The sequence below is a fragment of the Budorcas taxicolor genome, chromosome 3 (genome assembly GCF_023091745.1).
Source record: "Budorcas taxicolor isolate Tak-1 chromosome 3, Takin1.1, whole genome shotgun sequence".
In the NCBI taxonomy this organism is placed as follows: domain Eukaryota; kingdom Metazoa; phylum Chordata; class Mammalia; order Artiodactyla; family Bovidae; genus Budorcas; species Budorcas taxicolor.
In genome coordinates this window covers 8,581,132-8,608,068 of record NC_068912.1, presented here as the reverse complement: position 1 = coordinate 8,608,068, position 26,937 = coordinate 8,581,132, and the positions used below count along the sequence as shown (strand labels likewise).

Sequence of the window (26,937 nt, the reverse complement as noted above, 5' to 3'; positions counted from 1 at the left end):
CCCGCCGTCAGGATGGCCGAGCGGTCTAAGGCGCTGCGTTCAGGTCGCAGTCTCCCCTGGAGGCGTGGGTTCGAATCCCACTCCTGACAAGCCCGCCTTTTGGCCCGCCGGACAAACGCACCCGTCCTCCCCGCGCCACTGCCTTTCTCCACACATGCCCTCCCGCCGCCGCCGCCTGCACCCCTCACACCAGGAACCTTCAGTCCTTCTCAGCGCATCTTTGCTCGCCAGCTGGCTGCAGCTGCAGCTGCTGCTTTTCCTGCCTCCCTGCCGCCCCCTTGCCCACCCTCGCCCACCCTCCCCCACCCTCCCCCTGCCGCTCCCACGGCCCCGCCGCGCCCCGCCCCCGGCCGCGCCAAAGCACGCGGCCCCGCGGCGGGTGGCAAGCCCTCCTCCCCTCGCCGGCGCTCCGACTTCTGCCCGGGGAACGGCCTACTCGCCCTCGCAGCCGTGCTTCCGCGGCCGCCCCCGCCAGCTCTCCCGCCGGGCCGGCACCCCGTCCTCCGCGCCCGCCCCGCCGGCCCGCCTGCGCTCCCCAGCCACAGCGAGGCGGCCGAGCCCCCGCCTTGCCCGCCAAGTGGGTGCCGCGTGCCCTCGACCCTTCTCCGCCGTGCGTTCTTGGCCGGGCCGCACCTGCCTGCCGCCCGCCCTGGACGCGTGCCATCCAGCCTTCCTGCTGGCCAGCGCACACCGGCCTTCCTTGCACGAGTCCGTCCCGGGAAGGGTGCTCCGCTGGGGAGGGAGCGGAAGCCCTGCGTGCCCGTCCAGCCCACCCACCGGCGCCCGGCCCGCGCCCCCGACCTCGGCGCCACGGCGCCCGTTCCCGTGGGAAGCCGCTGCCCCGGCCGGAGCCAAGCCCGCCCTGGCGCGCTCCCTGCCTCTCAGCCGGCAGTCCCCGAGCCAGGAGCCGCTCTGCCAAAGGGCCCCTGCTCACCACCACCACCCCGTCAGAGCCGGACCCCGGGAGCGCGGTCGGCCAGAGCGCAGGAGCCAGGCTCACACGCCTTTGGGTCCTTGGGCCTGAGCGCCGTCCTGGGGTGGGGGTGCGGGTGGGGGTGGGGGTGGGGGTGGGGGTGGGGGTGGGGCCGGTGGCGGAGGCGCTCGGAGGCGTCGCCCTCCCGCGCTCGCGCTTCCCGCACAGCCCGAGCCCGGCGTCCCGGCCCGCGCCCGCTCTCGCGCGCCCCACCCCGGCCCGGCCGGAAAGCCAGCCCGCCAGGGGGACTTTGGGTCGGGACCCGGCGGTCGCGGAGAGGCACGTCGGCGCGCGGCCGCAGCGACCACGCAGCGCCTGCGCCTGCACCTGACAGGGATCCCGGCGCCGGCTCCCGGCCCCCTCGCGCGACACCGACAGGGTCGCGGCGGCCGTGGTCGGCGCAGAAGGCGCGGGACGGGCCGAGTGGGCCCGCGTCCCGCCGCTCCGGGCTCCCTCCGAGAGCGCCGCGCCCCAGGGTCCTGCACGTGCCCGGATCCTGCCTTCCAGGTCGCCCGCCCGCCGTCTCCTGCTCCAACGGAGCAGAGAGACGCCCACGGGCGAGCAGTGAGCAGCGGCGGGCGGGTGGCGGCCGGCGCCTCAGGGGCAGCGACGGGCGGCGCTGGCCACCGGTGCATGGGTGGTTCAGTGGTAGAATTCTCGCCTGCCACGCGGGAGGCCCGGGTTCGATTCCCGGCCCATGCAGCCACAGCGTCCCCTTTTGGTCCCACGGTGCGGGCCCCAGAGCCGAACTAGGTCTGCGCGCTGAAACGCGCTCGAGGCAGCGCTCCTGCCAACGCTGGCTTGCTACCTGCCGCCCGCTGCCTCTCCCACGCAGACGCCCAGGACCCCTCCCCACCTCACCCACAAAAGGCCCTGCTGCCAAGCCTTCGTGGCCCCAAACCCTGCGGGCTCAGCCGCCCGTGCGTCCAGGCACCTTTCTTGTGTTTGGCTCGCGTCCTCACCCGGACCCAGCCGAGGCCTCGGGGATTGCACTGGCAGGAATACCCCACCGCTGGCAGCCGCCCGCACCACACTTTCATCTTTCACAACGTCCGTCTCCAAGCTCCCTGCCTCACTCTCCCCACACTCCGAGAGGAATCAATCACACTACGTTTGCACAGCCAGGAGCAAGGGAGCTGCCACATCTGGCAAGCATACCTCCCTTTTGCCTGGAGGGTCCCTGGACCATGTCTTGCAGGACGAGTTCCAAAGAAGTCCACCAGCTGCCGGCCCTCGGCAGAAATAGGTTTCCAACAGCAACGCCCTCACCACCTCAAACACCACCCCTTCCCCCTGAAACCCTCTTGCGCGCCTCACCTCAGCATCAGCCCTGCCCCAAGAGCACCCCCACCTCAGCCTGCAGCCTCACCGTCCCCCTACTCCCCCACATGCACCCATCCCACCCCCAGCTCCCCGCCTCCCCCATCTCCACACACAACCCCCCCCCCCCCCAACGCCCCGGTCCTCCCTGAGCCGTTCCAAATCCCACTCTTGTCAAGGAACCTGCCTTTCCATTTGTTCCACTGGCCTGCCTCCCCCCACCCCCCACTTCAAGCCACGGCCTGCTCCTTTCCCTGCTTCTTCGAACACAAGTAGAACGGATTCACATTCCTGGGTGAGTCTCAGGTGCCCGGCAAAGTGATTCAGTCCCCTGTTCTTTGCCAGGTGGTCTTCCAGTGTAGGTGAAGGCGAGATACAATTACACTTCTCCTGCTACAGAGGAAAGCTCTGTTGCTCATCTCCTGTAAGCACAGTCTTTCCTATCTCTTGATCCGACTCCAACTTCGTCCCTCCCTGCCTTTCCCCTTGGGTAGCCCTATGTACGTTTTCGACGTCTCAAGGTCGCTTTCCCCTTTGCACATAGATTCGTCTGTATTCGTCGTTAGAGTCCACAGAGCTTTCTCCCTATCCAAGCGGCTCACTTCACTGAGCGGACCCTTCTGTGGCTCCGTCTGACCTTGCGGCCCATGGCGATGGCGGCTCCTTCTTGAGGGCTGCGTCATATTCCACGGTACAGATATCCCTCACCTTCTTGTGCCGGCCACGTGCCGACGGGCACTCGGGCGTTTCCCGCGTGTCTCGGCTCCGGCACAGAGGGCTGCGGTGACCCCGGGGGATGCCTGCATCTCTCCCCATTAGGGGTGTTTGTCGTCTTTTCCCGATGCGTGCCCAGGGGTGGCTTTCCTGGATCAAAATGGAAGCTCTTCTTTCTCCTATTGCTGGACTGATCCTCGACTGACTGACTTCGACGGAGTAGCACTGGTTCTGGAAGTGTAGTTGATCTGCACCCTGGTGTCCGTTTCCGCTGTACAGCGTTGGGGTTCAGTCCTGTCTGTGGGGGTGGGGGGCTTATGTGTTCAGCTCGTTTCCATTACGGGTGATGACAGGATGTGGGATCTCGTTCCCTGCGGTATCCCGCGTGTCCTTGTTCCTCCTCCCCTTCCTACGCAGTACTGGTACGGTTGATCCGTTGAGCCCGGCTCCTCGTTCATCCCTCGGTCCCTGACTGCGCCCTTGGGGAGCCCCAAGCGGCTTTCCTGTGTCTGAGAGTCTGTGGCTGGTTGGCCCAGGGATTAATTTGTCCAACACTTTAGAGTCCACCCATCCGTGACCTTGTCTGGTTGACTTCCCTCACCAAGGGTAATATTCTGCGGCTCCAGCCGCCGTTGCTGCCAGTGACACTATCTGCCTCCTGTGGACGGCTCGGTGACATCCCATTCTCTCCCTTTCTCTGACACTGCATCTTGGTGGCTGAGCCTTTGGGGATGGGCACTAGGGTTTTCCTCCACGTCTCGGCCATGGCAAACGGTGCTGCTGTGACCGTGGGGCTCGCGTGTGTCTCTCCGAATGAAGAGTTGCGACTTTCGTGGATATGTACCCAGGGTGGGATTGTCATAGCTCGCCTGTTTCCCGCTGACTTCGTTGCCTGCTGAGTTAGTTTTCTTTTGAAAGCTTACTCCGACGTCGTAGTCACGGTTGTTGCGCAAGTACAGTGGATTCCCAATATTGCGCTGGTTTCCGGTGGACCGCAGAGTGATCCTGTTTGGCGTGTGCGGATCGCGGATGTCATATATGTCTTCAGATTCTTTTGCACTTGAGGTTGTTACTCCAGGGCACTGACGCTTATTCCCTGTGTTGAACTGGATAACCTCGGTGCTTCTCCCTTTAGACAGGGTCCTGCGTATCTGTGCGTTGTTGCAGCTCCGCAGTCATCCCTCCACCGCTGCCTTTGGGCTTGCGTTACCCTGAGGTGGGTTTCTGCGTGAGTCGGTTTCTCCTGGCAAATAGCTTCGTTTTGTATTATGTTCCATGTTCCACATGCCTCTGTCCAACGCGGTCTGACATTCTCCGCAGAGTGTAAGAGTCTCCAGCTGCATCATCGCTTGTGACAAATGGCAATACTTGACGTGTTTCTTATGTATGACTGAGTGATGGCTCCATGCTGCATCGATGCCACCCCTTCTTGGGCGCGCCGTGTGTGGATGGGCGCTGGGGTTTGCTCCGTGTCCGCACCATGGCAGACGGTGCTGCAGTGTCCGTGGCGGTGTCCGGACCCTCAGACCTCCCCGAGGTTTGCCCTCTGCGGGTGTGTACCCTGGAGGGATGACTGTGCTCGGTCACATGGGAGTTCTCCTTGGCCCTCATGAAATCACAGCCACCTGCGCTCACAGCCACCCCCGCTCCATCCCACCCTGAGGCCCCAGCAGTGTCACCCCCGAGACTGGACACTCCCTCCTGATGGGTGGTGACTTTGGTCTCTGGGGCGGTACGGTGGGCCCACCCATCTCGGACCGGGTCTGGCCCCCAGCTGGCGCTGGCACTCCGTTTCTGTCCTTCGCTTGCCTGCGTCCTAGCCTCCGCCCAGAGCCCCAGCCCGCCGCCCAGCCTGAGCAGCCTGTGGCACCGCGCACCAGTGTGGCTCGCCCCCGCTCACCCGCCACACCACCCAGAAGGAGTGCTCTCCCGCCATCTTCCTCACGCCACAGCCCCCTCACTGTCACGGCCTCCCCTCTACCTTTCCCACCAGACTCCAGGCTCGGCCCACCTCCGCGCCACCATCGCCCTGGAGCTCGGGCTCTCCCTCACACGTCCTGCCCTGGCCTACCCTGCCTTGGCGTTCACCACTGCGGGCCTCCCTCTGGCTCCGCAGACCCAGCCCTACCCCCACGCCCACCCCGACCTGACCTACCGCAGATCCGTCCCAGCCTCTCACATGCGCCTGGCACGGCTTCGCCGCCGCGCCCATGCTTCTGTAGAGGCCCTGCTCCAGTGGCCTGCCGATCTTTCGCCAGGTCCCCGCGAGCGCCACGCCGCCCCTTCCCGCCGGCCGTCCACGCAGACGCCCCGACCAAGCACCCCGGGGCCTGCCTCCCAGCTCCCTGCTCGCCGCCGCGCCCTCGCCTCGCGATCGCCCTGCCTGGGTCCCTGATCCACGTGGGGCGCCACCAGCCATGGCCCCAAGCACCTTCCTCCGATACTCTCCCCCATGCCCGCTGACGCCCACAGCCCCGGCAGGGGCCTCGAGGAAACCCCCTTTGGCGACGGCAAGCACACGTCGGGCCACAGGGCTCCTTTGCCACAGGGGACTCGCCTTTGTGCCATCGCACCCGAGTGTGCCGCCCTCGCCGCACCTTGGTGCCTTTCGTCTGCCGTCCACTTCCCCTCCGAAGGACACAGTCCTTGAACGGACGTGAAACCCTTTGGGATTGACGAGCCGAGACGGGGCCAAGAGGAGACTGTGGTGGGCGATCACCCTCCCGGAGAGTTCCTAGGGGAAGACGATGACAGGGTGGGGAGAGGGATGCAGTGGATCCTGGATAGACAGTTCGGAGACAATGGGAAACTATTCGATGTCATAGCTAGGGGAGGGGTGCGTGGAACAGGGCGCTCTCTCTCTTTCTCTCTCTCTCTCTGTGTGTGTGTGTGTGTGCACCCGAGTGCCCACCTTTGGTTACGAGTGGGGGAGGGAGGCCTGGGTAAATCTTGCCTCAGTCCGGGAGGATTGAGAGCTGTGGTCAGGCAAGGGAAACAGCATGATGGTCGGGTTGTCCTCCCTGGCAGGCATCGCTGCCTCTGAGCGACTGAACTGCTACCCATGCCTCCCGGGCGCCGTGGTCCGCCTCCCAGAGCCCACTCGAGACCAGAACCCTCTTGGAGTCGCCAGCGGCATACGGGAGTCACAGCCAGCCCGGGACCTGGCACGCACTGGCCAAGCCGCCCAGAGAGGTGGCTGGCCTGAGGGACACGGCAAGGCAGGCGGTCCGTGGCCACGGCCCCCACTCCCAGAGGCAGATCCCCCTCGCTCACCTTCGGCTGTGGCCACCGCCCCTGCCGCTGCTGGCCCCCAGCTGGCGACCACCACAGCCCACGCCCCTCCCCCCAGCCCTGGCCCCAGCCCTCCCGCCGCCCGCCCTATCCAAGCCCACCTCCTCACCACCACCCACAGCAGGAGCACCAGCACGAGCCCAGGAGCATCACCGCCACCACCAGGGGCAGCAGCCGCAGACCCTCAGGAGGGAGGGAGGGAGGGAGGCGGGGGGTGGATGGGAGGCCTCAGGCGCGTCGTGGTGGAAGCGGCGCGAGGTTGCCACCGCGGCCAAAACCTTCGCCCCGCGGGACGGCGGAGGTGGCCTGAATCGTGCTTGGGCTGGACGGGCAGGGTCCCGGGGGCCTCTGGCGCAGCGCTGAGCAAGCGTAGGCTAATAAAAGGCTGGCAGGGTGTCCGGCGAGGACATGGGCAGGTGGCAGGCGGAGAGGAAGAAGAAAGGCTTCCCTGACCGGGAATCGAACCCGGGCCGCGGCGGTGAGAGCGCCGAATCCTAACCACTAGACCACCAGGGAGCGTCGGGGTTCGGCCCTCGCCTGCTCCTGGTGAGCCCCGCGCCTGCATGCCACCCGCCCGCGCCACCTTGCTGCCCACACCCGGCCTCTGCAAGTCCAGCCGCCTGCCCTGGCGTGCCGTCTTGCTTTCAGCACCCTCAAAACACTGCGCGCGCCGCCGGCTTCTCGCACACACGCCAAAAGCCGCGGGCCAGCGGGCTGGCTCCCTGCTCCCACCTCTCTGTCCCCCGAACGCCCCTGCCCGGAGAGCGCTGGAACTCAGCAAAAGGTCGGCCCGCTGCGTTGGCCGGGAATCGAACCCGGGTCAACTGCTTGGAAGGCAGCTATGCTCACCACTATACCACCAACGCTCCACAGCCCGGGCGGCCGCCAGACGCCGGCCCCGGGCTCGCCCCAGCATACTCTCGCCGCCGCCTCCGCATCCCTGCCCCGACGCCCCGGCAGCCGGAGGCTCTGCGCCGCCGCCGGCGCCCCCCAGCAGCCACGCGGCGCCCCAAGCTCGCCAGCGCTACGCAGTGGCCGGGATCCACCGGCCCCACCGCCCCAGGGCGGCGCCCCCGCGGCCTTGCGGCCCTCCGGCCCTTCGCTCCCCGCCGCGGCCCGCCAACGCCTCCGCCCTCACCCCCGGCGGGCAACGCGGGGCATGCAGCTTCCAGCACCCAGCTGGCCAAAGCCCTACTCCACCGGGCGCTGGGCGAGGCCACTTCCCACGACGACAAGGGGACACGGGACCCACCTGGCTGCACGCGTCGGGGCGCCGTGCCGAGCCGCGCGGCGGGGCCGTCGCGAGCCTAGGAGCCCACTCAGGCAGCCACTGGGGGTCGGCGCGTGGGCGGCCGGCCGGCCGCCAGATCCGGCTATGGTCGGGCAAGGCCGTGGGGTCGCCAAGGAGGCCCTCGCTCCGCCGTGGCGATCGTGCGCCCGCCGACGACAAAGGGCTCAGGCTGGAGCGCTGCACGGGCAGAGGGGGGTCGACGGGAGCTAGGCCGGGCACCGCCGTTGGCGGCGCCCTGGCGCCTCGCCCGAAGACGTCGGGAGGAGACGAAGGGCCCTTGGGGGCCTGGCGGCAGGACAGAGAGCGACCGCGGCCACCAAAAAGGGTGTGTTGCCTCCCCGTCGGGGAATCGAACCCCGGTCTCCCGCGTGACAGGCGGGGATACTCACCACTATACTAACGAGGACGGCGGCGACCGTCCTGCCTGCCGCCCGGCCGCTCTCGGGCTCTCGGGCTGCCTGCCGACGCCTCCCCTTGCCCAGCACGGGCCCCCGGCCACCACGGGTCCCGACCCAACCGCGCACCAAACCACCCGCCTCGGTCACAGCGGCAGCCCGCCACCCCGACAGGGACCCGGACCCCCGGGGCACTGGACACTCCCCAGCGCGCGCCGCCTCTTGCCTCCAACGCGGGCGTTCCGCCGGGAGAAGGGGGCGCGAGAAGGCAAGCGGGGCTGCGAGGACACGGGGGGCGCGCGCCGGCCGGCGTCGGGCCAGGAGAGGCGCGGGTGGGGAGGGGCCGGCCCGCCGAGGGCCCGGCTGGGTCCGCGGCGCGAGCGGCGGCGGAGCCAGGCGCCTCGGCCGGCCGCCGCGCGCCGGCTCGGTCGACCCCCACTCCGGACGGCCGCCTGCCTGCCTGCCTGCCTGCCTGCCTGCCTGCCTGGCGTGGCGCCCCGCGCGGCCCGCCAAGGGCGCCGGTGCTCGCGCCGCGTCGGGTCCCAGCCAGGCCAGCGGCCACGCGCCCAGCCAGGCCCGCCGTCAGGATGGCCGAGCGGTCTAAGGCGCTGCGTTCAGGTCGCAGTCTCCCCTGGAGGCGTGGGTTCGAATCCCACTCCTGACAAGCCCGCCTTTTGGCCCGCCGGACAAACGCACCCGTCCTCCCCGCGCCACTGCCTTTCTCCACACATGCCCTCCCGCCGCCGCCGCCTGCACCCCTCACACCAGGAACCTTCAGTCCTTCTCAGCGCATCTTTGCTCGCCAGCTGGCTGCAGCTGCAGCTGCTGCTTTTCCTGCCTCCCTGCCGCCCCCTTGCCCACCCTCGCCCACCCTCCCCCACCCTCCCCCTGCCGCTCCCACGGCCCCGCCGCGCCCCGCCCCCGGCCGCGCCAAAGCACGCGGCCCCGCGGCGGGTGGCAAGCCCTCCTCCCCTCGCCGGCGCTCCGACTTCTGCCCGGGGAACGGCCTACTCGCCCTCGCAGCCGTGCTTCCGCGGCCGCCCCCGCCAGCTCTCCCGCCGGGCCGGCACCCCGTCCTCCGCGCCCGCCCCGCCGGCCCGCCTGCGCTCCCCAGCCACAGCGAGGCGGCCGAGCCCCCGCCTTGCCCGCCAAGTGGGTGCCGCGTGCCCTCGACCCTTCTCCGCCGTGCGTTCTTGGCCGGGCCGCACCTGCCTGCCGCCCGCCCGGGACGCGTGCCATCCAGCCTTCCTGCTGGCCAGCGCACACCGGCCTTCCTTGCACGAGTCCGTCCCGGGAAGGGTGCTCCGCTGGGGAGGGAGCGGAAGCCCTGCGTGCCCGTCCAGCCCACCCACCGGCGCCCGGCCCGCGCCCCCGACCTCGGCGCCACGGCGCCCGTTCCCGTGGGAAGCCGCTGCCCCGGCCGGAGCCAAGCCCGCCCTGGCGCGCTCCCTGCCTCTCAGCCGGCAGTCCCCGAGCCAGGAGCCGCTCTGCCAAAGGGCCCCTGCTCACCACCACCACCCCGTCAGAGCCGGACCCCGGGAGCGCGGTCGGCCAGAGCGCAGGAGCCAGGCTCACACGCCTTTGGGTCCTTGGGCCTGAGCGCCGTCCTGGGGTGGGGGTGCGGGTGGGGGTGGGGGTGGGGGTGGGGGTGGGGGTGGGGCCGGTGGCGGAGGCGCTCGGAGGCGTCGCCCTCCCGCGCTCGCGCTTCCCGCACAGCCCGAGCCCGGCGTCCCGGCCCGCGCCCGCTCTCGCGCGCCCCACCCCGGCCCGGCCGGAAAGCCAGCCCGCCAGGGGGACTTTGGGTCGGGACCCGGCGGTCGCGGAGAGGCACGTCGGCGCGCGGCCGCAGCGACCACGCAGCGCCTGCGCCTGCACCTGACAGGGATCCCGGCGCCGGCTCCCGGCCCCCTCGCGCGACACCGACAGGGTCGCGGCGGCCGTGGTCGGCGCAGAAGGCGCGGGACGGGCCGAGTGGGCCCGCGTCCCGCCGCTCCGGGCTCCCTCCGAGAGCGCCGCGCCCCGGGGTCCTGCACGTGCCCGGATCCTGCCTTCCAGGTCGCCCGCCCGCCGTCTCCTGCTCCAACGGAGCAGAGAGACGCCCACGGGCGAGCAGTGAGCAGCGGCGGGCGGGTGGCGGCCGGCGCCTCAGGGGCAGCGACGGGCGGCGCTGGCCACCGGTGCATGGGTGGTTCAGTGGTAGAATTCTCGCCTGCCACGCGGGAGGCCCGGGTTCGATTCCCGGCCCATGCAGCCACAGCGTCCCCTTTTGGTCCCACGGTGCGGGCCCCAGAGCCGAACTAGGTCTGCGCGCTGAAACGCGCTCGAGGCAGCGCTCCTGCCAACGCTGGCTTGCTACCTGCCGCCCGCTGCCTCTCCCACGCAGACGCCCAGGACCCCTCCCCACCTCACCCACAAAAGGCCCTGCTGCCAAGCCTTCGTGGCCCCAAACCCTGCGGGCTCAGCCGCCCGTGCGTCCAGGCACCTTTCTTGTGTTTGGCTCGCGTCCTCACCCGGACCCAGCCGAGGCCTCGGGGATTGCACTGGCAGGAATACCCCACCGCTGGCAGCCGCCCGCACCACACTTTCATCTTTCACAACGTCCGTCTCCAAGCTCCCTGCCTCACTCTCCCCACACTCCGAGAGGAATCAATCACACTACGTTTGCACAGCCAGGAGCAAGGGAGCTGCCACATCTGGCAAGCATACCTCCCTTTTGCCTGGAGGGTCCCTGGACCATGTCTTGCAGGACGAGTTCCAAAGAAGTCCACCAGCTGCCGGCCCTCGGCAGAAATAGGTTTCCAACAGCAACGCCCTCACCACCTCAAACACCACCCCTTCCCCCTGAAACCCTCTTGCGCGCCTCACCTCAGCATCAGCCCTGCCCCAAGAGCACCCCCACCTCAGCCTGCAGCCTCACCGTCCCCCTACTCCCCCACATGCACCCATCCCACCCCCAGCTCCCCGCCTCCCCCATCTCCACACACAACCCCCCCCCCCCCCAACGCCCCGGTCCTCCCTGAGCCGTTCCAAATCCCACTCTTGTCAAGGAACCTGCCTTTCCATTTGTTCCACTGGCCTGCCTCCCCCCACCCCCCACTTCAAGCCACGGCCTGCTCCTTTCCCTGCTTCTTCGAACACAAGTAGAACGGATTCACATTCCTGGGTGAGTCTCAGGTGCCCGGCAAAGTGATTCAGTCCCCTGTTCTTTGCCAGGTGGTCTTCCAGTGTAGGTGAAGGCGAGATACAATTACACTTCTCCTGCTACAGAGGAAAGCTCTGTTGCTCATCTCCTGTAAGCACAGTCTTTCCTATCTCTTGATCCGACTCCAACTTCGTCCCTCCCTGCCTTTCCCCTTGGGTAGCCCTATGTACGTTTTCGACGTCTCAAGGTCGCTTTCCCCTTTGCACATAGATTCGTCTGTATTCGTCGTTAGAGTCCACAGAGCTTTCTCCCTATCCAAGCGGCTCACTTCACTGAGCGGACCCTTCTGTGGCTCCGTCTGACCTTGCGGCCCATGGCGATGGCGGCTCCTTCTTGAGGGCTGCGTCATATTCCACGGTACAGATATCCCTCACCTTCTTGTGCCGGCCACGTGCCGACGGGCACTCGGGCGTTTCCCGCGTGTCTCGGCTCCGGCACAGAGGGCTGCGGTGACCCCGGGGGATGCCTGCATCTCTCCCCATTAGGGGTGTTTGTCGTCTTTTCCCGATGCGTGCCCAGGGGTGGCTTTCCTGGATCAAAATGGAAGCTCTTCTTTCTCCTATTGCTGGACTGATCCTCGACTGACTGACTTCGACGGAGTAGCACTGGTTCTGGAAGTGTCGTTGATCTGCACCCTGGTGTCCGTTTCCGCTGTACAGCGTTGGGGTTCAGTCCTGTCTGTGGGGGTGGGGGGCTTATGTGTTCAGCTCGTTTCCATTACGGGTGATGACAGGATGTGGGATCTCGTTCCCTGCGGTATCCCGCGTGTCCTTGTTCCTCCTCCCCTTCCTACGCAGTACTGGTACGGTTGATCCGTTGAGCCCGGCTCCTCGTTCATCCCTCGGTCCCTGACTGCGCCCTTGGGGAGCCCCAAGCGGCTTTCCTGTGTCTGAGAGTCTGTGGCTGGTTGGCCCAGGGATTAATTTGTCCAACACTTTAGAGTCCACCCATCCGTGACCTTGTCTGGTTGACTTCCCTCACCAAGGGTAATATTCTGCGGCTCCAGCCGCCGTTGCTGCCAGTGACACTATCTGCCTCCTGTGGACGGCTCGGTGACATCCCATTCTCTCCCTTTCTCTGACACTGCATCTTGGTGGCTGAGCCTTTGGGGATGGGCACTAGGGTTTTCCTCCACGTCTCGGCCATGGCAAACGGTGCTGCTGTGACCGTGGGGCTCGCGTGTGTCTCTCCGAATGAAGAGTTGCGACTTTCGTGGATATGTACCCAGGGTGGGATTGTCATAGCTCGCCTGTTTCCCGCTGACTTCGTTGCCTGCTGAGTTAGTTTTCTTTTGAAAGCTTACTCCGACGTCGTAGTCACGGTTGTTGCGCAAGTACAGTGGATTCCCAATATTGCGCTGGTTTCCGGTGGACCGCAGAGTGATCCTGTTTGGCGTGTGCGGATCGCGGATGTCATATATGTCTTCAGATTCTTTTGCACTTGAGGTTGTTACTCCAGGGCACTGACGCTTATTCCCTGTGTTGAACTGGATAACCTCGGTGCTTCTCCCTTTAGACAGGGTCCTGCGTATCTGTGCGTTGTTGCAGCTCCGCAGTCATCCCTCCACCGCTGCCTTTGGGCTTGCGTTACCCTGAGGTGGGTTTCTGCGTGAGTCGGTTTCTCCTGGCAAATAGCTTCGTTTTGTATTATGTTCCATGTTCCACATGCCTCTGTCCAACGCGGTCTGACATTCTCCGCAGAGTGTAAGAGTCTCCAGCTGCATCATCGCTTGTGACAAATGGCAATACTTGACGTGTTTCTTATGTATGACTGAGTGATGGCTCCATGCTGCATCGATGCCACCCCTTCTTGGGCGCGCCGTGTGTGGATGGGCGCTGGGGTTTGCTCCGTGTCCGCACCATGGCAGACGGTGCTGCAGTGTCCGTGGCGGTGTCCGGACCCTCAGACCTCCCCGAGGTTTGCCCTCTGCGGGTGTGTACCCTGGAGGGATGACTGTGCTCGGTCACATGGGAGCTCTCCTTGGCCCTCATGAAATCACAGCCACCTGCGCTCACAGCCACCCCCGCTCCATCCCACCCTGAGGCCCCAGCAGTGTCACCCCCGAGACTGGACACTCCCTCCTGATGGGTGGTGACTTTGGTCTCTGGGGCGGTACGGTGGGCCCACCCATCTCGGACCGGGTCTGGCCCCCAGCTGGCGCTGGCACTCCGTTTCTGTCCTTCGCTTGCCTGCGTCCTAGCCTCCGCCCAGAGCCCCAGCCCGCCGCCCAGCCTGAGCAGCCTGTGGCACCGCGCACCAGTGTGGCTCGCCCCCGCTCACCCGCCACACCACCCAGAAGGAGTGCTCTCCCGCCATCTTCCTCACGCCACAGCCCCCTCACTGTCACGGCCTCCCCTCTACCTTTCCCACCAGACTCCAGGCTCGGCCCACCTCCGCGCCACCATCGCCCTGGAGCTCGGGCTCTCCCTCACACGTCCTGCCCTGGCCTACCCTGCCTTGGCGTTCACCACTGCGGGCCTCCCTCTGGCTCCGCAGACCCAGCCCTACCCCCACGCCCACCCCGACCTGACCTACCGCAGATCCGTCCCAGCCTCTCACATGCGCCTGGCACGGCTTCGCCGCCGCGCCCATGCTTCTGTAGAGGCCCTGCTCCAGTGGCCTGCCGATCTTTCGCCAGGTCCCCGCGAGCGCCACGCCGCCCCTTCCCGCCGGCCGTCCACGCAGACGCCCCGACCAAGCACCCCGGGGCCTGCCTCCCAGCTCCCTGCTCGCCGCCGCGCCCTCGCCTCGCGATCGCCCTGCCTGGGTCCCTGATCCACGTGGGGCGCCACCAGCCATGGCCCCAAGCACCTTCCTCCGATACTCTCCCCCATGCCCGCTGACGCCCACAGCCCCGGCAGGGGCCTCGAGGAAACCCCCTTTGGCGACGGCAAGCACACGTCGGGCCACAGGGCTCCTTTGCCACAGGGGACTCGCCTTTGTGCCATCGCACCCGAGTGTGCCGCCCTCGCCGCACCTTGGTGCCTTTCGTCTGCCGTCCACTTCCCCTCCGAAGGACACAGTCCTTGAACGGACGTGAAACCCTTTGGGATTGACGAGCCGAGACGGGGCCAAGAGGAGACTGTGGTGGGCGATCACCCTCCCGGAGAGTTCCTAGGGGAAGACGATGACAGGGTGGGGAGAGGGATGCAGTGGATCCTGGATAGACAGTTCGGAGACAATGGGAAACTATTCGATGTCATAGCTAGGGGAGGGGTGCGTGGAACAGGGCGCTCTCTCTCTTTCTCTCTCTCTCTGTGTGTGTGTGTGTGTGTGCACCCGAGTGCCCACCTTTGGTTACGAGTGGGGGAGGGAGGCCTGGGTAAATCTTGCCTCAGTCCGGGAGGATTGAGAGCTGTGGTCAGGCAAGGGAAACAGCATGATGGTCGGGTTGTCCTCCCTGGCAGGCATCGCTGCCTCTGAGCGACTGAACTGCTACCCATGCCTCCCGGGCGCCGTGGTCCGCCTCCCAGAGCCCACTCGAGACCAGAACCCTCTTGGAGTCGCCAGCGGCATACGGGAGTCACAGCCAGCCCGGGACCTGGCACGCACTGGCCAAGCCGCCCAGAGAGGTGGCTGGCCTGAGGGACACGGCAAGGCAGGCGGTCCGTGGCCACGGCCCCCACTCCCAGAGGCAGATCCCCCTCGCTCACCTTCGGCTGTGGCCACCGCCCCTGCCGCTGCTGGCCCCCAGCTGGCGACCACCACAGCCCACGCCCCTCCCCCCAGCCCTGGCCCCAGCCCTCCCGCCGCCCGCCCTATCCAAGCCCACCTCCTCACCACCACCCACAGCAGGAGCACCAGCACGAGCCCAGGAGCATCACCGCCACCACCAGGGGCAGCAGCCGCAGACCCTCAGGAGGGAGGGAGGGAGGGAGGCGGGGGGTGGATGGGAGGCCTCAGGCGCGTCGTGGTGGAAGCGGCGCGAGGTTGCCACCGCGGCCAAAACCTTCGCCCCGCGGGACGGCGGAGGTGGCCTGAATCGTGCTTGGGCTGGACGGGCAGGGTCCCGGGGGCCTCTGGCGCAGCGCTGAGCAAGCGTAGGCTAATAAAAGGCTGGCAGGGTGTCCGGCGAGGACATGGGCAGGTGGCAGGCGGAGAGGAAGAAGAAAGGCTTCCCTGACCGGGAATCGAACCCGGGCCGCGGCGGTGAGAGCGCCGAATCCTAACCACTAGACCACCAGGGAGCGTCGGGGTTCGGCCCTCGCCTGCTCCTGGTGAGCCCCGCGCCTGCATGCCACCCGCCCGCGCCACCTTGCTGCCCACACCCGGCCTCTGCAAGTCCAGCCGCCTGCCCTGGCGTGCCGTCTTGCTTTCAGCACCCTCAAAACACTGCGCGCGCCGCCGGCTTCTCGCACACACGCCAAAAGCCGCGGGCCAGCGGGCTGGCTCCCTGCTCCCACCTCTCTGTCCCCCGAACGCCCCTGCCCGGAGAGCGCTGGAACTCAGCAAAAGGTCGGCCCGCTGCGTTGGCCGGGAATCGAACCCGGGTCAACTGCTTGGAAGGCAGCTATGCTCACCACTATACCACCAACGCTCCACAGCCCGGGCGGCCGCCAGACGCCGGCCCCGGGCTCGCCCCAGCATACTCTCGCCGCCGCCTCCGCATCCCTGCCCCGACGCCCCGGCAGCCGGAGGCTCTGCGCCGCCGCCGGCGCCCCCCAGCAGCCACGCGGCGCCCCAAGCTCGCCAGCGCTACGCAGTGGCCGGGATCCACCGGCCCCACCGCCCCAGGGCGGCGCCCCCGCGGCCTTGCGGCCCTCCGGCCCTTCGCTCCCCGCCGCGGCCCGCCAACGCCTCCGCCCTCACCCCCGGCGGGCAACGCGGGGCATGCAGCTTCCAGCACCCAGCTGGCCAAAGCCCTACTCCACCGGGCGCTGGGCGAGGCCACTTCCCACGACGACAAGGGGACACGGGACCCACCTGGCTGCACGCGTCGGGGCGCCGTGCCGAGCCGCGCGGCGGGGCCGTCGCGAGCCTAGGAGCCCACTCAGGCAGCCACTGGGGGTCGGCGCGTGGGCGGCCGGCCGGCCGCCAGATCCGGCTATGGTCGGGCAAGGCCGTGGGGTCGCCAAGGAGGCCCTCGCTCCGCCGTGGCGATCGTGCGCCCGCCGACGACAAAGGGCTCAGGCTGGAGCGCTGCACGGGCAGAGGGGGGTCGACGGGAGCTAGGCCGGGCACCGCCGTTGGCGGCGCCCTGGCGCCTCGCCCGAAGACGTCGGGAGGAGACGAAGGGCCCTTGGGGGCCTGGCGGCAGGACAGAGAGCGACCGCGGCCACCAAAAAGGGTGTGTTGCCTCCCCGTCGGGGAATCGAACCCCGGTCTCCCGCGTGACAGGCGGGGATACTCACCACTATACTAACGAGGACGGCGGCGACCGTCCTGCCTGCCGCCCGGCCGCTCTCGGGCTCTCGGGCTGCCTGCCGACGCCTCCCCTTGCCCAGCACGGGCCCCCGGCCACCACGGGTCCCGACCCAACCGCGCACCAAACCACCCGCCTCGGTCACAGCGGCAGCCCGCCACCCCGACAGGGACCCGGACCCCCGGGGCACTGGACACTCCCCAGCGCGCGCCGCCTCTTGCCTCCAACGCGGGCGTTCCGCCGGGAGAAGGGGGCGCGAGAAGGCAAGCGGGGCTGCGAGGACACGGGGGGCGCGCGCCGGCCGGCGTCGGGCCAGGAGAGGCGCGGGTGGGGAGGGGCCGGCCCGCCGAGGGCCCGGCTGGGTCCGCGGCGCGAGCGGCGGCGGAGCCAGGCGCCTCGGCCGGCCGCCGCGCGCCGGCTCGGTCGACCCCCACTCCGGACGGCCGCCTGCCTGCCTGCCTGCCTGCCTGCCTGCCTGCCTGGCGTGGCGCCCCGCGCGGCCCGCCAAGGGCGCCGGTGCTCGCGCCGCGTCGGGTCCCAGCCAGGCCAGCGGCCACGCGCCCAGCCAGGCCCGCCGTCAGGATGGCCGAGCGGTCTAAGGCGCTGCGTTCAGGTCGCAGTCTCCCCTGGAGGCGTGGGTTCGAATCCCACTCCTGACAAGCCCGCCTTTTGGCCCGCCGGACAAACGCACCCGTCCTCCCCGCGCCACTGCCTTTCTCCACACATGCCCTCCCGCCGCCGCCGCCTGCACCCCTCACACCAGGAACCTTCAGTCCTTCTCAGCGCATCTTTGCTCGCCAGCTGGCTGCAGCTGCAGCTGCTGCTTTTCCTGCCTCCCTGCCGCCCCCTTGCCCACCCTCGCCCACCCTCCCCCACCCTCCCCCACCCTCCCCCTGCCGCTCCCACGGCCCCGCCGCGCCCCGCTCCCGGCCGCGCCAAAGCACGCGGCCCCGCGGCGGGTGGCAAGCCCTCCTCCCCTCGCCGGCGCTCCGACTTCTGCCCGGGGAACGGCCTACTCGCCCTCGCAGCCGTGCTTCCGCGGCCGCCCCCGCCAGCTCTCCCGCCGGGCCGGCACCCCGTCCTCCGCGCCCGCCCCGCCGGCCCGCCTGCGCTCCCCAGCCACAGCGAGGCGGCCGAGCCCCCGCCTTGCCCGCCAAGTGGGTGCCGCGTGCCCTCGACCCTTCTCCGCCGTGCGTTCTTGGCCGGGCCGCACCTGCCTGCCGCCCGCCCGGGACGCGTGCCATCCAGCCTTCCTGCTGGCCAGCGCACACCGGCCTTCCTTGCACGAGTCCGTCCCGGGAAGGGTGCTCCGCTGGGGAGGGAGCGGAAGCCCTGCGTGCCCGTCCAGCCCACCCACCGGCGCCCGGCCCGCGCCCCCGACCTCGGCGCCACGGCGCCCGTTCCCGTGGGAAGCCGCTGCCCCGGCCGGAGCCAAGCCCGCCCTGGCGCGCTCCCTGCCTCTCAGCCGGCAGTCCCCGAGCCAGGAGCCGCTCTGCCAAAGGGCCCCTGCTCACCACCACCACCCCGTCAGAGCCGGACCCCGGGAGCGCGGTCGGCCAGAGCGCAGGAGCCAGGCTCACACGCCTTTGGGTCCTTGGGCCTGAGCGCCGTTCTGGGGTGGGGGTGCGGGTGGGGGTGGGGGTGGGGGTGGGGCCGGTGGCGGAGGCGCTCGGAGGCGTCGCCCTCCCGCGCTCGCGCTTCCCGCACAGCCCGAGCCCGGCGTCCCGGCCCGCGCCCGCTCTCGCGCGCCCCACCCCGGCCCGGCCGGAAAGCCAGCCCGCCAGGGGGACTTTGGGTCGGGACCCGGCGGTCGCGGAGAGGCACGTCGGCGCGCGGCCGCAGCGACCACGCAGCGCCTGCGCCTGCACCTGACAGGGATCCCGGCGCCGGCTCCCGGCCCCCTCGCGCGACACCGACAGGGTCGCGGCGGCCGTGGTCGGCGCAGAAGGCGCGGGACGGGCCGAGTGGGCCCGCGTCCCGCCGCTCCGGGCTCCCTCCGAGAGCGCCGCGCCCCGGGGTCCTGCACGTGCCCGGATCCTGCCTTCCAGGTCGCCCGCCCGCCGTCTCCTGCTCCAACGGAGCAGAGAGACGCCCACGGGCGAGCAGTGAGCAGCGGCGGGCGGGTGGCGGCCGGCGCCTCAGGGGCAGCGACGGGCGGCGCTGGCCACCGGTGCATGGGTGGTTCAGTGGTAGAATTCTCGCCTGCCACGCGGGAGGCCCGGGTTCGATTCCCGGCCCATGCAGCCACAGCGTCCCCTTTTGGTCCCACGGTGCGGGCCCCAGAGCCGAACTAGGTCTGCGCGCTGAAACGCGCTCGAGGCAGCGCTCCTGCCAACGCTGGCTTGCTACCTGCCGCCCGCTGCCTCTCCCACGCAGACGCCCAGGACCCCTCCCCACCTCACCCACAAAAGGCCCTGCTGCCAAGCCTTCGTGGCCCCAAACCCTGCGGGCTCAGCCGCCCGTGCGTCCAGGCACCTTTCTTGTGTTTGGCTCGCGTCCTCACCCGGACCCAGCCGAGGCCTCGGGGATTGCACTGGCAGGAATACCCCACCGCTGGCAGCCGCCCGCACCACACTTTCATCTTTCACAACGTCCGTCTCCAAGCTCCCTGCCTCACTCTCCCCACACTCCGAGAGGAATCAATCACACTACGTTTGCACAGCCAGGAGCAAGGGAGCTGCCACATCTGGCAAGCATACCTCCCTTTTGCCTGGAGGGTCCCTGGACCATGTCTTGCAGGACGAGTTCCAAAGAAGTCCACCAGCTGCCGGCCCTCGGCAGAAATAGGTTTCCAACAGCAACGCCCTCACCACCTCAAACACCACCCCTTCCCCCTGAAACCCTCTTGCGCGCCTCACCTCAGCATCAGCCCTGCCCCAAGAGCACCCCCACCTCAGCCTGCAGCCTCACCGTCCCCCTACTCCCCCACATGCACCCATCCCACCCCCAGCTCCCCGCCTCCCCCATCTCCACACACAACCCCCCCCCCCCAACGCCCCGGTCCTCCCTGAGCCGTTCCAAATCCCACTCTTGTCAAGGAACCTGCCTTTCCATTTGTTCCACTGGCCTGCCTCCCCCCACCCCCCACTTCAAGCCACGGCCTGCTCCTTTCCCTGCTTCTTCGAACACAAGTAGAACGGATTCACATTCCTGGGTGAGTCTCAGGTGCCCGGCAAAGTGATTCAGTCCCCTGTTCTTTGCCAGGTGGTCTTCCAGTGTAGGTGAAGGTGAGATACAATTACACTTCTCCTGCTACAGAGGAAAGCTCTGTTGCTCATCTCCTGTAAGCACAGTCTTTCCTATCTCTTGATCCGACTCCAACTTCGTCCCTCCCTGCCTTTCCCCTTGGGTAGCCCTATGTACGTTTTCGACGTCTCAAGGTCGCTTTCCCCTTTGCACATAGATTCGTCTGTATTCGTCGTTAGAGTCCACAGAGCTTTCTCCCTATCCAAGCGGCTCACTTCACTGAGCGGACCCTTCTGTGGCTCCGTCTGACCTTGCGGCCCATGGCGATGGCGGCTCCTTCTTGAGGGCTGCGTCATATTCCACGGTACAGATATCCCTCACCTTCTTGTGCCGGCCACGTGCCGACGGGCACTCGGGCGTTTCCCGCGTGTCTCGGCTCCGGCACAGAGGGCTGCGGTGACCCCGGGGGATGCCTGCATCTCTCCCCATTAGGGGTGTTTGTCGTCTTTTCCCGATGCGTGCCCAGGGGTGGCTTTCCTGGATCAAAATGGAAGCTCTTCTTTCTCCTATTGCTGGACTGATCCTCGACTGACTGACTTCGACGGAGTAGCACTGGTTCTGGAAGTGTAGTTGATCTGCACCCTGGTGTCCGTTTCCGCTGTACAGCGTTGGGGTTCAGTCCTGTCTGTGGGGGTGGGGGGCTTATGTGTTCAGCTCGTTTCCATTACGGGTGATGACAGGATGTGGGATCTCGTTCCCTGCGGTATCCCGCGTGTCCTTGTTCCTCCTCCCCTTCCTACGCAGTACTGGTACGGTTGATCCGTTGAGCCCGGCTCCTTGTTCATCCCTCGGTCCCTGACTGCGCCCTTGGGGAGCCCCAAGCGGCTTTCCTGTGTCTGAGAGTCTGTGGCTGGTTGGCCCAGGGATTAATTTGTCCAACACTTTAGAGTCCACCCATCCGTGACCTTGTCTGGTTGACTTCCCTCACCAAGGGTAATATTCTGCGGCTCCAGCCGCCGTTGCTGCCAGTGACACTATCTGCCTCCTGTGGACGGCTCGGTGACATCCCATTCTCTCCCTTTCTCTGACACTGCATCTTGGTGGCTGAGCCTTTGGGGATGGGCACTAGGGTTTTCCTCCACGTCTCGGCTATGGCAAACGGTGCTGCTGTGACCGTGGGGCTCGCGTGTGTCTCTCCGAATGAAGAGTTGCGACTTTCGTGGATATGTACCCAGGGTGGGATTGTCATAGCTCGCCTGTTTCCCGCTGACTTCGTTGCCTGCTGAGTTAGTTTTCTTTTGAAAGCTTACTCCGACGTCGTAGTCACGGTTGTTGCGCAAGTACAGTGGATTCCCAATATTGCGCTGGTTTCCGGTGGACCGCAGAGTGATCCTGTTTGGCGTGTGCGGATCGCGGATGTCATATATGTCTTCAGATTCTTTTGCACTTGAGGTTGTTACTCCAGGGCACTGACGCTTATTCCCTGTGTTGAACTGGATAACCTCGGTGCTTCTCCCTTTAGACAGGGTCCTGCGTATCTGTGCGTTGTTGCAGCTCCGCAGTCATCCCTCCACCGCTGCCTTTGGGCTTGCGTTACCCTGAGGTGGGTTTCTGCGTGAGTCGGTTTCTCCTGGCAAATAGCTTCGTTTTGTATTATGTTCCATGTTCCACATGCCTCTGTCCAACGCGGTCTGACATTCTCCGCAGAGTGTAAGAGTCTCCAGCTGCATCATCGCTTGTGACAAATGGCAATACTTGACGTGTTTCTTATGTATGACTGAGTGATGGCTCCATGCTGCATCGATGCCACCCCTTCTTGGGCGCGCCGTGTGTGGATGGGCGCTGGGGTTTGCTCCGTGTCCGCACCATGGCAGACGGTGCTGCAGTGTCCGTGGCGGTGTCCGGACCCTCAGACCTCCCCGAGGTTTGCCCTCTGCGGGTGTGTACCCTGGAGGGATGACTGTGCTCGGTCACATGGGAGCTCTCCTTGGCCCTCATGAAATCACAGCCACCTGCGCTCACAGCCACCCCCGCTCCATCCCACCCTGAGGCCCCAGCAGTGTCACCCCCGAGACTGGACACTCCCTCCTGATGGGTGGTGACTTTGGTCTCTGGGGCGGTACGGTGGGCCCACCCATCTCGGACCGGGTCTGGCCCCCAGCTGGCGCTGGCACTCCGTTTCTGTCCTTCGCTTGCCTGCGTCCTAGCCTCCGCCCAGAGCCCCAGCCCGCCGCCCAGCCTGAGCAGCCTGTGGCACCGCGCACCAGTGTGGCTCGCCCCCGCTCACCCGCCACACCACCCAGAAGGAGTGCTCTCCCGCCATCTTCCTCACGCCACAGCCCCCTCACTGTCACGGCCTCCCCTCTACCTTTCCCACCAGACTCCAGGCTCGGCCCACCTCCGCGCCACCATCGCCCTGGAGCTCGGGCTCTCCCTCACACGTCCTGCCCTGGCCTACCCTGCCTTGGCGTTCACCACTGCGGGCCTCCCTCTGGCTCCGCAGACCCAGCCCTACCCCCACGCCCACCCCGACCTGACCTACCGCAGATCCGTCCCAGCCTCTCACATGCGCCTGGCACGGCTTCGCCGCCGCGCCCATGCTTCTGTAGAGGCCCTGCTCCAGTGGCCTGCCGATCTTTCGCCAGGTCCCCGCGAGCGCCACGCCGCCCCTTCCCGCCGGCCGTCCACGCAGACGCCCCGACCAAGCACCCCGGGGCCTGCCTCCCAGCTCCCTGCTCGCCGCCGCGCCCTCGCCTCGCGATCGCCCTGCCTGGGTCCCTGATCCACGTGGGGCGCCACCAGCCATGGCCCCAAGCACCTTCCTCCGATACTCTCCCCCATGCCCGCTGACGCCCACAGCCCCGGCAGGGGCCTCGAGGAAACCCCCTTTGGCGACGGCAAGCACACGTCGGGCCACAGGGCTCCTTTGCCACAGGGGACTCGCCTTTGTGCCATCGCACCCGAGTGTGCCGCCCTCGCCGCACCTTGGTGCCTTTCGTCTGCCGTCCACTTCCCCTCCGAAGGACACAGTCCTTGAACGGACGTGAAACCCTTTGGGATTGACGAGCCGAGACGGGGCCAAGAGGAGACTGTGGTGGGCGATCACCCTCCCGGAGAGTTCCTAGGGGAAGACGATGACAGGGTGGGGAGAGGGATGCAGTGGATCCTGGATAGACAGTTCGGAGACAATGGGAAACTATTCGATGTCATAGCTAGGGGAGGGGTGCGTGGAACAGGGCGCTCTCTCTCTTTCTCTCTCTCTCTCTGTGTGTGTGTGTGTGTGCACCCGAGTGCCCACCTTTGGTTACGAGTGGGGGAGGGAGGCCTGGGTAAATCTTGCCTCAGTCCGGGAGGATTGAGAGCTGTGGTCAGGCAAGGGAAACAGCATGATGGTCGGGTGGTCCTCCCTGGCAGGCATCGCTGCCTCTGAGCGACTGAACTGCTACCCATGCCTCCCGGGCGCCGTGGTCCGCCTCCCAGAGCCCACTCGAGACCAGAACCCTCTTGGAGTCGCCAGCGGCATACGGGAGTCACAGCCAGCCCGGGACCTGGCACGCACTGGCCAAGCCGCCCAGAGAGGTGGCTGGCCTGAGGGACACGGCAAGGCAGGCGGTCCGTGGCCACGGCCCCCACTCCCAGAGGCAGATCCCCCTCGCTCACCTTCGGCTGTGGCCACCGCCCCTGCCGCTGCTGGCCCCCAGCTGGCGACCACCACAGCCCACGCCCCTCCCCCCAGCCCTGGCCCCAGCCCTCCCGCCGCCCGCCCTATCCAAGCCCACCTCCTCACCACCACCCACAGCAGGAGCACCAGCACGAGCCCAGGAGCATCACCGCCACCACCAGGGGCAGCAGCCGCAGACCCTCAGGAGGGAGGGAGGGAGGGAGGCGGGGGGTGGATGGGAGGCCTCAGGCGCGTCGTGGTGGAAGCGGCGCGAGGTTGCCACCGCGGCCAAAACCTTCGCCCCGCGGGACGGCGGAGGTGGCCTGAATCGTGCTTGGGCTGGACGGGCAGGGTCCCGGGGGCCTCTGGCGCAGCGCTGAGCAAGCGTAGGCTAATAAAAGGCTGGCAGGGTGTCCGGCGAGGACATGGGCAGGTGGCAGGCGGAGAGGAAGAAGAAAGGCTTCCCTGACCGGGAATCGAACCCGGGCCGCGGCGGTGAGAGCGCCGAATCCTAACCACTAGACCACCAGGGAGCGTCGGGGTTCGGCCCTCGCCTGCTCCTGGTGAGCCCCGCGCCTGCATGCCACCCGCCCGCGCCACCTTGCTGCCCACACCCGGCCTCTGCAAGTCCAGCCGCCTGCCCTGGCGTGCCGTCTTGCTTTCAGCACCCTCAAAACACTGCGCGCGCCGCCGGCTTCTCGCACACACGCCAAAAGCCGCGGGCCAGCGGGCTGGCTCCCTGCTCCCACCTCTCTGTCCCCCGAACGCCCCTGCCCGGAGAGCGCTGGAACTCAGCAAAAGGTCGGCCCGCTGCGTTGGCCGGGAATCGAACCCGGGTCAACTGCTTGGAAGGCAGCTATGCTCACCACTATACCACCAACGCTCCACAGCCCGGGCGGCCGCCAGACGCCGGCCCCGGGCTCGCCCCAGCATACTCTCGCCGCCGCCTCCGCATCCCTGCCCCGACGCCCCGGCAGCCGGAGGCTCTGCGCCGCCGCCGGCGCCCCCCAGCAGCCACGCGGCGCCCCAAGCTCGCCAGCGCTACGCAGTGGCCGGGATCCACCGGCCCCACCGCCCCAGGGCGGCGCCCCCGCGGCCTTGCGGCCCTCCGGCCCTTCGCTCCCCGCCGCGGCCCGCCAACGCCTCCGCCCTCACCCCCGGCGGGCAACGCGGGGCATGCAGCTTCCAGCACCCAGCTGGCCAAAGCCCTACTCCACCGGGCGCTGGGCGAGGCCACTTCCCACGACGACAAGGGGACACGGGACCCACCTGGCTGCACGCGTCGGGGCGCCGTGCCGAGCCGCGCGGCGGGGCCGTCGCGAGCCTAGGAGCCCACTCAGGCAGCCACTGGGGGTCGGCGCGTGGGCGGCCGGCCGGCCGCCAGATCCGGCTATGGTCGGGCAAGGCCGTGGGGTCGCCAAGGAGGCCCTCGCTCCGCCGTGGCGATCGTGCGCCCGCCGACGACAAAGGGCTCAGGCTGGAGCGCTGCACGGGCAGAGGGGGGTCGACGGGAGCTAGGCCGGGCACCGCCGTTGGCGGCGCCCTGGCGCCTCGCCCGAAGACGTCGGGAGGAGACGAAGGGCCCTTGGGGGCCTGGCGGCAGGACAGAGAGCGACCGCGGCCACCAAAAAGGGTGTGTTGCCTCCCCGTCGGGGAATCGAACCCCGGTCTCCCGCGTGACAGGCGGGGATACTCACCACTATACTAACGAGGACGGCGGCGACCGTCCTGCCGCCCGGCCGCTCTCGGGCTCTCGGGCTGCCTGCCGACGCCTCCCCTTGCCCAGCACGGGCCCCCGGCCACCACGGGTCCCGACCCAACAGCGCACCAAACCACCCGCCTCGGTCACAGCGGCAGCCCGCCACCCCGACAGGGACCCGGACCCCCGGGGCACTGGACACTCCCCAGCGCGCGCCGCCTCTTGCCTCCAACGCGGGCGTTCCGCCGGGAGAAGGGGGCGCGAGAAGGCAAGCGGGGCTGCGAGGACACGGGGGGCGCGCGCCGGCCGGCGTCGGGCCAGGAGAGGCGCGGGTGGGGAGGGGCCGGCCCGCCGAGGGCCCGGCTGGGTCCGCGGCGCGAGCGGCGGCGGAGCCAGGCGCCTCGGCCGGCCGCCGCGCGCCGGCTCGGTCGACCCCCACTCCGGACGGCCGCCTGCCTGCCTGCCTGCCTGCCTGCCTGCCTGCCTGGCGTGGCGCCCCGCGCGGCCCGCCAAGGGCGCCGGTGCTCGCGCCGCGTCGGGTCCCAGCCAGGCCAGCGGCCACGCGCCCAGCCAGGCCCGCCGTCAGGATGGCCGAGCGGTCTAAGGCGCTGCGTTCAGGTCGCAGTCTCCCCTGGAGGCGTGGGTTCGAATCCCACTCCTGACAAGCCCGCCTTTTGGCCCGCCGGACAAACGCACCCGTCCTCCCCGCGCCACTGCCTTTCTCCACACATGCCCTCCCGCCGCCGCCGCCTGCACCCCTCACACCAGGAACCTTCAGTCCTTCTCAGCGCATCTTTGCTCGCCAGCTGGCTGCAGCTGCAGCTGCTGCTTTTCCTGCCTCCCTGCCGCCCCCTTGCCCACCCTCGCCCACCCTCCCCCACCCTCCCCCACCCTCCCCCTGCCGCTCCCACGGCCCCGCCGCGCCCCGCTCCCGGCCGCGCCAAAGCACGCGGCCCCGCGGCGGGTGGCAAGCCCTCCTCCCCTCGCCGGCGCTCCGACTTCTGCCCGGGGAACGGCCTACTCGCCCTCGCAGCCGTGCTTCCGCGGCCGCCCCCGCCAGCTCTCCCGCCGGGCCGGCACCCCGTCCTCCGCGCCCGCCCCGCCGGCCCGCCTGCGCTCCCCAGCCACAGCGAGGCGGCCGAGCCCCCGCCTTGCCCGCCAAGTGGGTGCCGCGTGCCCTCGACCCTTCTCCGCCGTGCGTTCTTGGCCGGGCCGCACCTGCCTGCCGCCCGCCCGGGACGCGTGCCATCCAGCCTTCCTGCTGGCCAGCGCACACCGGCCTTCCTTGCACGAGTCCGTCCCGGGAAGGGTGCTCCGCTGGGGAGGGAGCGGAAGCCCTGCGTGCCCGTCCAGCCCACCCACCGGCGCCCGGCCCGCGCCCCCGACCTCGGCGCCACGGCGCCCGTTCCCGTGGGAAGCCGCTGCCCCGGCCGGAGCCAAGCCCGCCCTGGCGCGCTCCCTGCCTCTCAGCCGGCAGTCCCCGAGCCAGGAGCCGCTCTGCCAAAGGGCCCCTGCTCACCACCACCACCCCGTCAGAGCCGGACCCCGGGAGCGCGGTCGGCCAGAGCGCAGGAGCCAGGCTCACACGCCTTTGGGTCCTTGGGCCTGAGCGCCGTTCTGGGGTGGGGGTGCGGGTGGGGGTGGGGGTGGGGGTGGGGCCGGTGGCGGAGGCGCTCGGAGGCGTCGCCCTCCCGCGCTCGCGCTTCCCGCACAGCCCGAGCCCGGCGTCCCGGCCCGCGCCCGCTCTCGCGCGCCCCACCCCGGCCCGGCCGGAAAGCCAGCCCGCCAGGGGGACTTTGGGTCGGGACCCGGCGGTCGCGGAGAGGCACGTCGGCGCGCGGCC

General features: G+C 68.6%; 1 protein-coding gene and 16 non-coding genes across 17 annotated transcripts; 8 read left to right on the top strand and 9 right to left on the bottom strand.

The window, feature by feature from the left end:
• Positions 1-6: 6 nt before the first annotated feature.
• On the top strand, positions 7-89 carry TRNAL-CAG (transfer RNA leucine (anticodon CAG)). Its single transcript has one exon. It is a non-coding gene; the product is annotated as a tRNA-Leu (tRNA).
• Positions 90-1,604: 1,515 nt separating this feature from the next.
• Positions 1,605-1,675, top strand: TRNAG-GCC (transfer RNA glycine (anticodon GCC)). The gene has a single exon. It is a non-coding gene; the product is annotated as a tRNA-Gly (tRNA).
• Positions 1,676-6,742: 5,067 nt separating this feature from the next.
• TRNAE-CUC (transfer RNA glutamic acid (anticodon CUC)) lies at positions 6,743-6,814 on the bottom strand. The gene has a single exon. It is a non-coding gene; the product is annotated as a tRNA-Glu (tRNA).
• A 278-nt stretch (positions 6,815-7,092) lies between these two features.
• TRNAG-UCC (transfer RNA glycine (anticodon UCC)) lies at positions 7,093-7,164 on the bottom strand. The gene has a single exon. It is a non-coding gene; the product is annotated as a tRNA-Gly (tRNA).
• A 759-nt stretch (positions 7,165-7,923) lies between these two features.
• Positions 7,924-7,995, bottom strand: TRNAD-GUC (transfer RNA aspartic acid (anticodon GUC)). The gene has a single exon. It is a non-coding gene; the product is annotated as a tRNA-Asp (tRNA).
• A 570-nt stretch (positions 7,996-8,565) lies between these two features.
• On the top strand, positions 8,566-8,648 carry TRNAL-CAG (transfer RNA leucine (anticodon CAG)). Its single transcript has one exon. It is a non-coding gene; the product is annotated as a tRNA-Leu (tRNA).
• Positions 8,649-10,163: 1,515 nt separating this feature from the next.
• Positions 10,164-10,234, top strand: TRNAG-GCC (transfer RNA glycine (anticodon GCC)). The gene has a single exon. It is a non-coding gene; the product is annotated as a tRNA-Gly (tRNA).
• A 4,334-nt stretch (positions 10,235-14,568) lies between these two features.
• LOC128044811 (basic proline-rich protein-like) lies at positions 14,569-18,842 on the top strand. Its single transcript, XM_052637247.1, has 4 exons — positions 14,569-14,784; positions 15,506-16,158; positions 16,225-18,157; positions 18,258-18,842. The coding sequence occupies exons 1-4, from the start codon at positions 14,569-14,571 to the stop codon at positions 18,840-18,842; spliced, it is 3,387 nt and encodes a 1,128-aa protein (XP_052493207.1).
• On the bottom strand, positions 15,302-15,373 carry TRNAE-CUC (transfer RNA glutamic acid (anticodon CUC)). The gene has a single exon. It is a non-coding gene; the product is annotated as a tRNA-Glu (tRNA).
• TRNAG-UCC (transfer RNA glycine (anticodon UCC)) lies at positions 15,652-15,723 on the bottom strand. The gene has a single exon. It is a non-coding gene; the product is annotated as a tRNA-Gly (tRNA).
• TRNAD-GUC (transfer RNA aspartic acid (anticodon GUC)) lies at positions 16,483-16,554 on the bottom strand. Its single transcript has one exon. It is a non-coding gene; the product is annotated as a tRNA-Asp (tRNA).
• TRNAL-CAG (transfer RNA leucine (anticodon CAG)) lies at positions 17,125-17,207 on the top strand. The gene has a single exon. It is a non-coding gene; the product is annotated as a tRNA-Leu (tRNA).
• On the top strand, positions 18,721-18,791 carry TRNAG-GCC (transfer RNA glycine (anticodon GCC)). Its single transcript has one exon. It is a non-coding gene; the product is annotated as a tRNA-Gly (tRNA).
• Positions 18,843-23,856: 5,014 nt separating the features above from the next.
• Positions 23,857-23,928, bottom strand: TRNAE-CUC (transfer RNA glutamic acid (anticodon CUC)). The gene has a single exon. It is a non-coding gene; the product is annotated as a tRNA-Glu (tRNA).
• A 278-nt stretch (positions 23,929-24,206) lies between these two features.
• TRNAG-UCC (transfer RNA glycine (anticodon UCC)) lies at positions 24,207-24,278 on the bottom strand. The gene has a single exon. It is a non-coding gene; the product is annotated as a tRNA-Gly (tRNA).
• A 759-nt stretch (positions 24,279-25,037) lies between these two features.
• On the bottom strand, positions 25,038-25,109 carry TRNAD-GUC (transfer RNA aspartic acid (anticodon GUC)). Its single transcript has one exon. It is a non-coding gene; the product is annotated as a tRNA-Asp (tRNA).
• A 566-nt stretch (positions 25,110-25,675) lies between these two features.
• TRNAL-CAG (transfer RNA leucine (anticodon CAG)) lies at positions 25,676-25,758 on the top strand. The gene has a single exon. It is a non-coding gene; the product is annotated as a tRNA-Leu (tRNA).
• Positions 25,759-26,937: the final 1,179 nt, after the last annotated feature.

Excerpts from the sequence above, each read along its gene's own strand:
- LOC128044811 (XM_052637247.1), top strand. The coding sequence starts at position 14,569 with ATGGTCGGGTTGTCCTCCCTGGCAGGCATCGCTGCCTCTGAGCGACTG. Across the intron at positions 14,785-15,505 it reads GGCCTGAGGGACACGGCAAG|CACCCTCAAAACACTGCGCG; the intron begins GCAGGCGGTCCG and ends TCTTGCTTTCAG. Across the intron at positions 16,159-16,224 it reads AGCCGCGCGGCGGGGCCGTC|ATCCGGCTATGGTCGGGCAA; the intron begins GCGAGCCTAGGA and ends GCCGGCCGCCAG.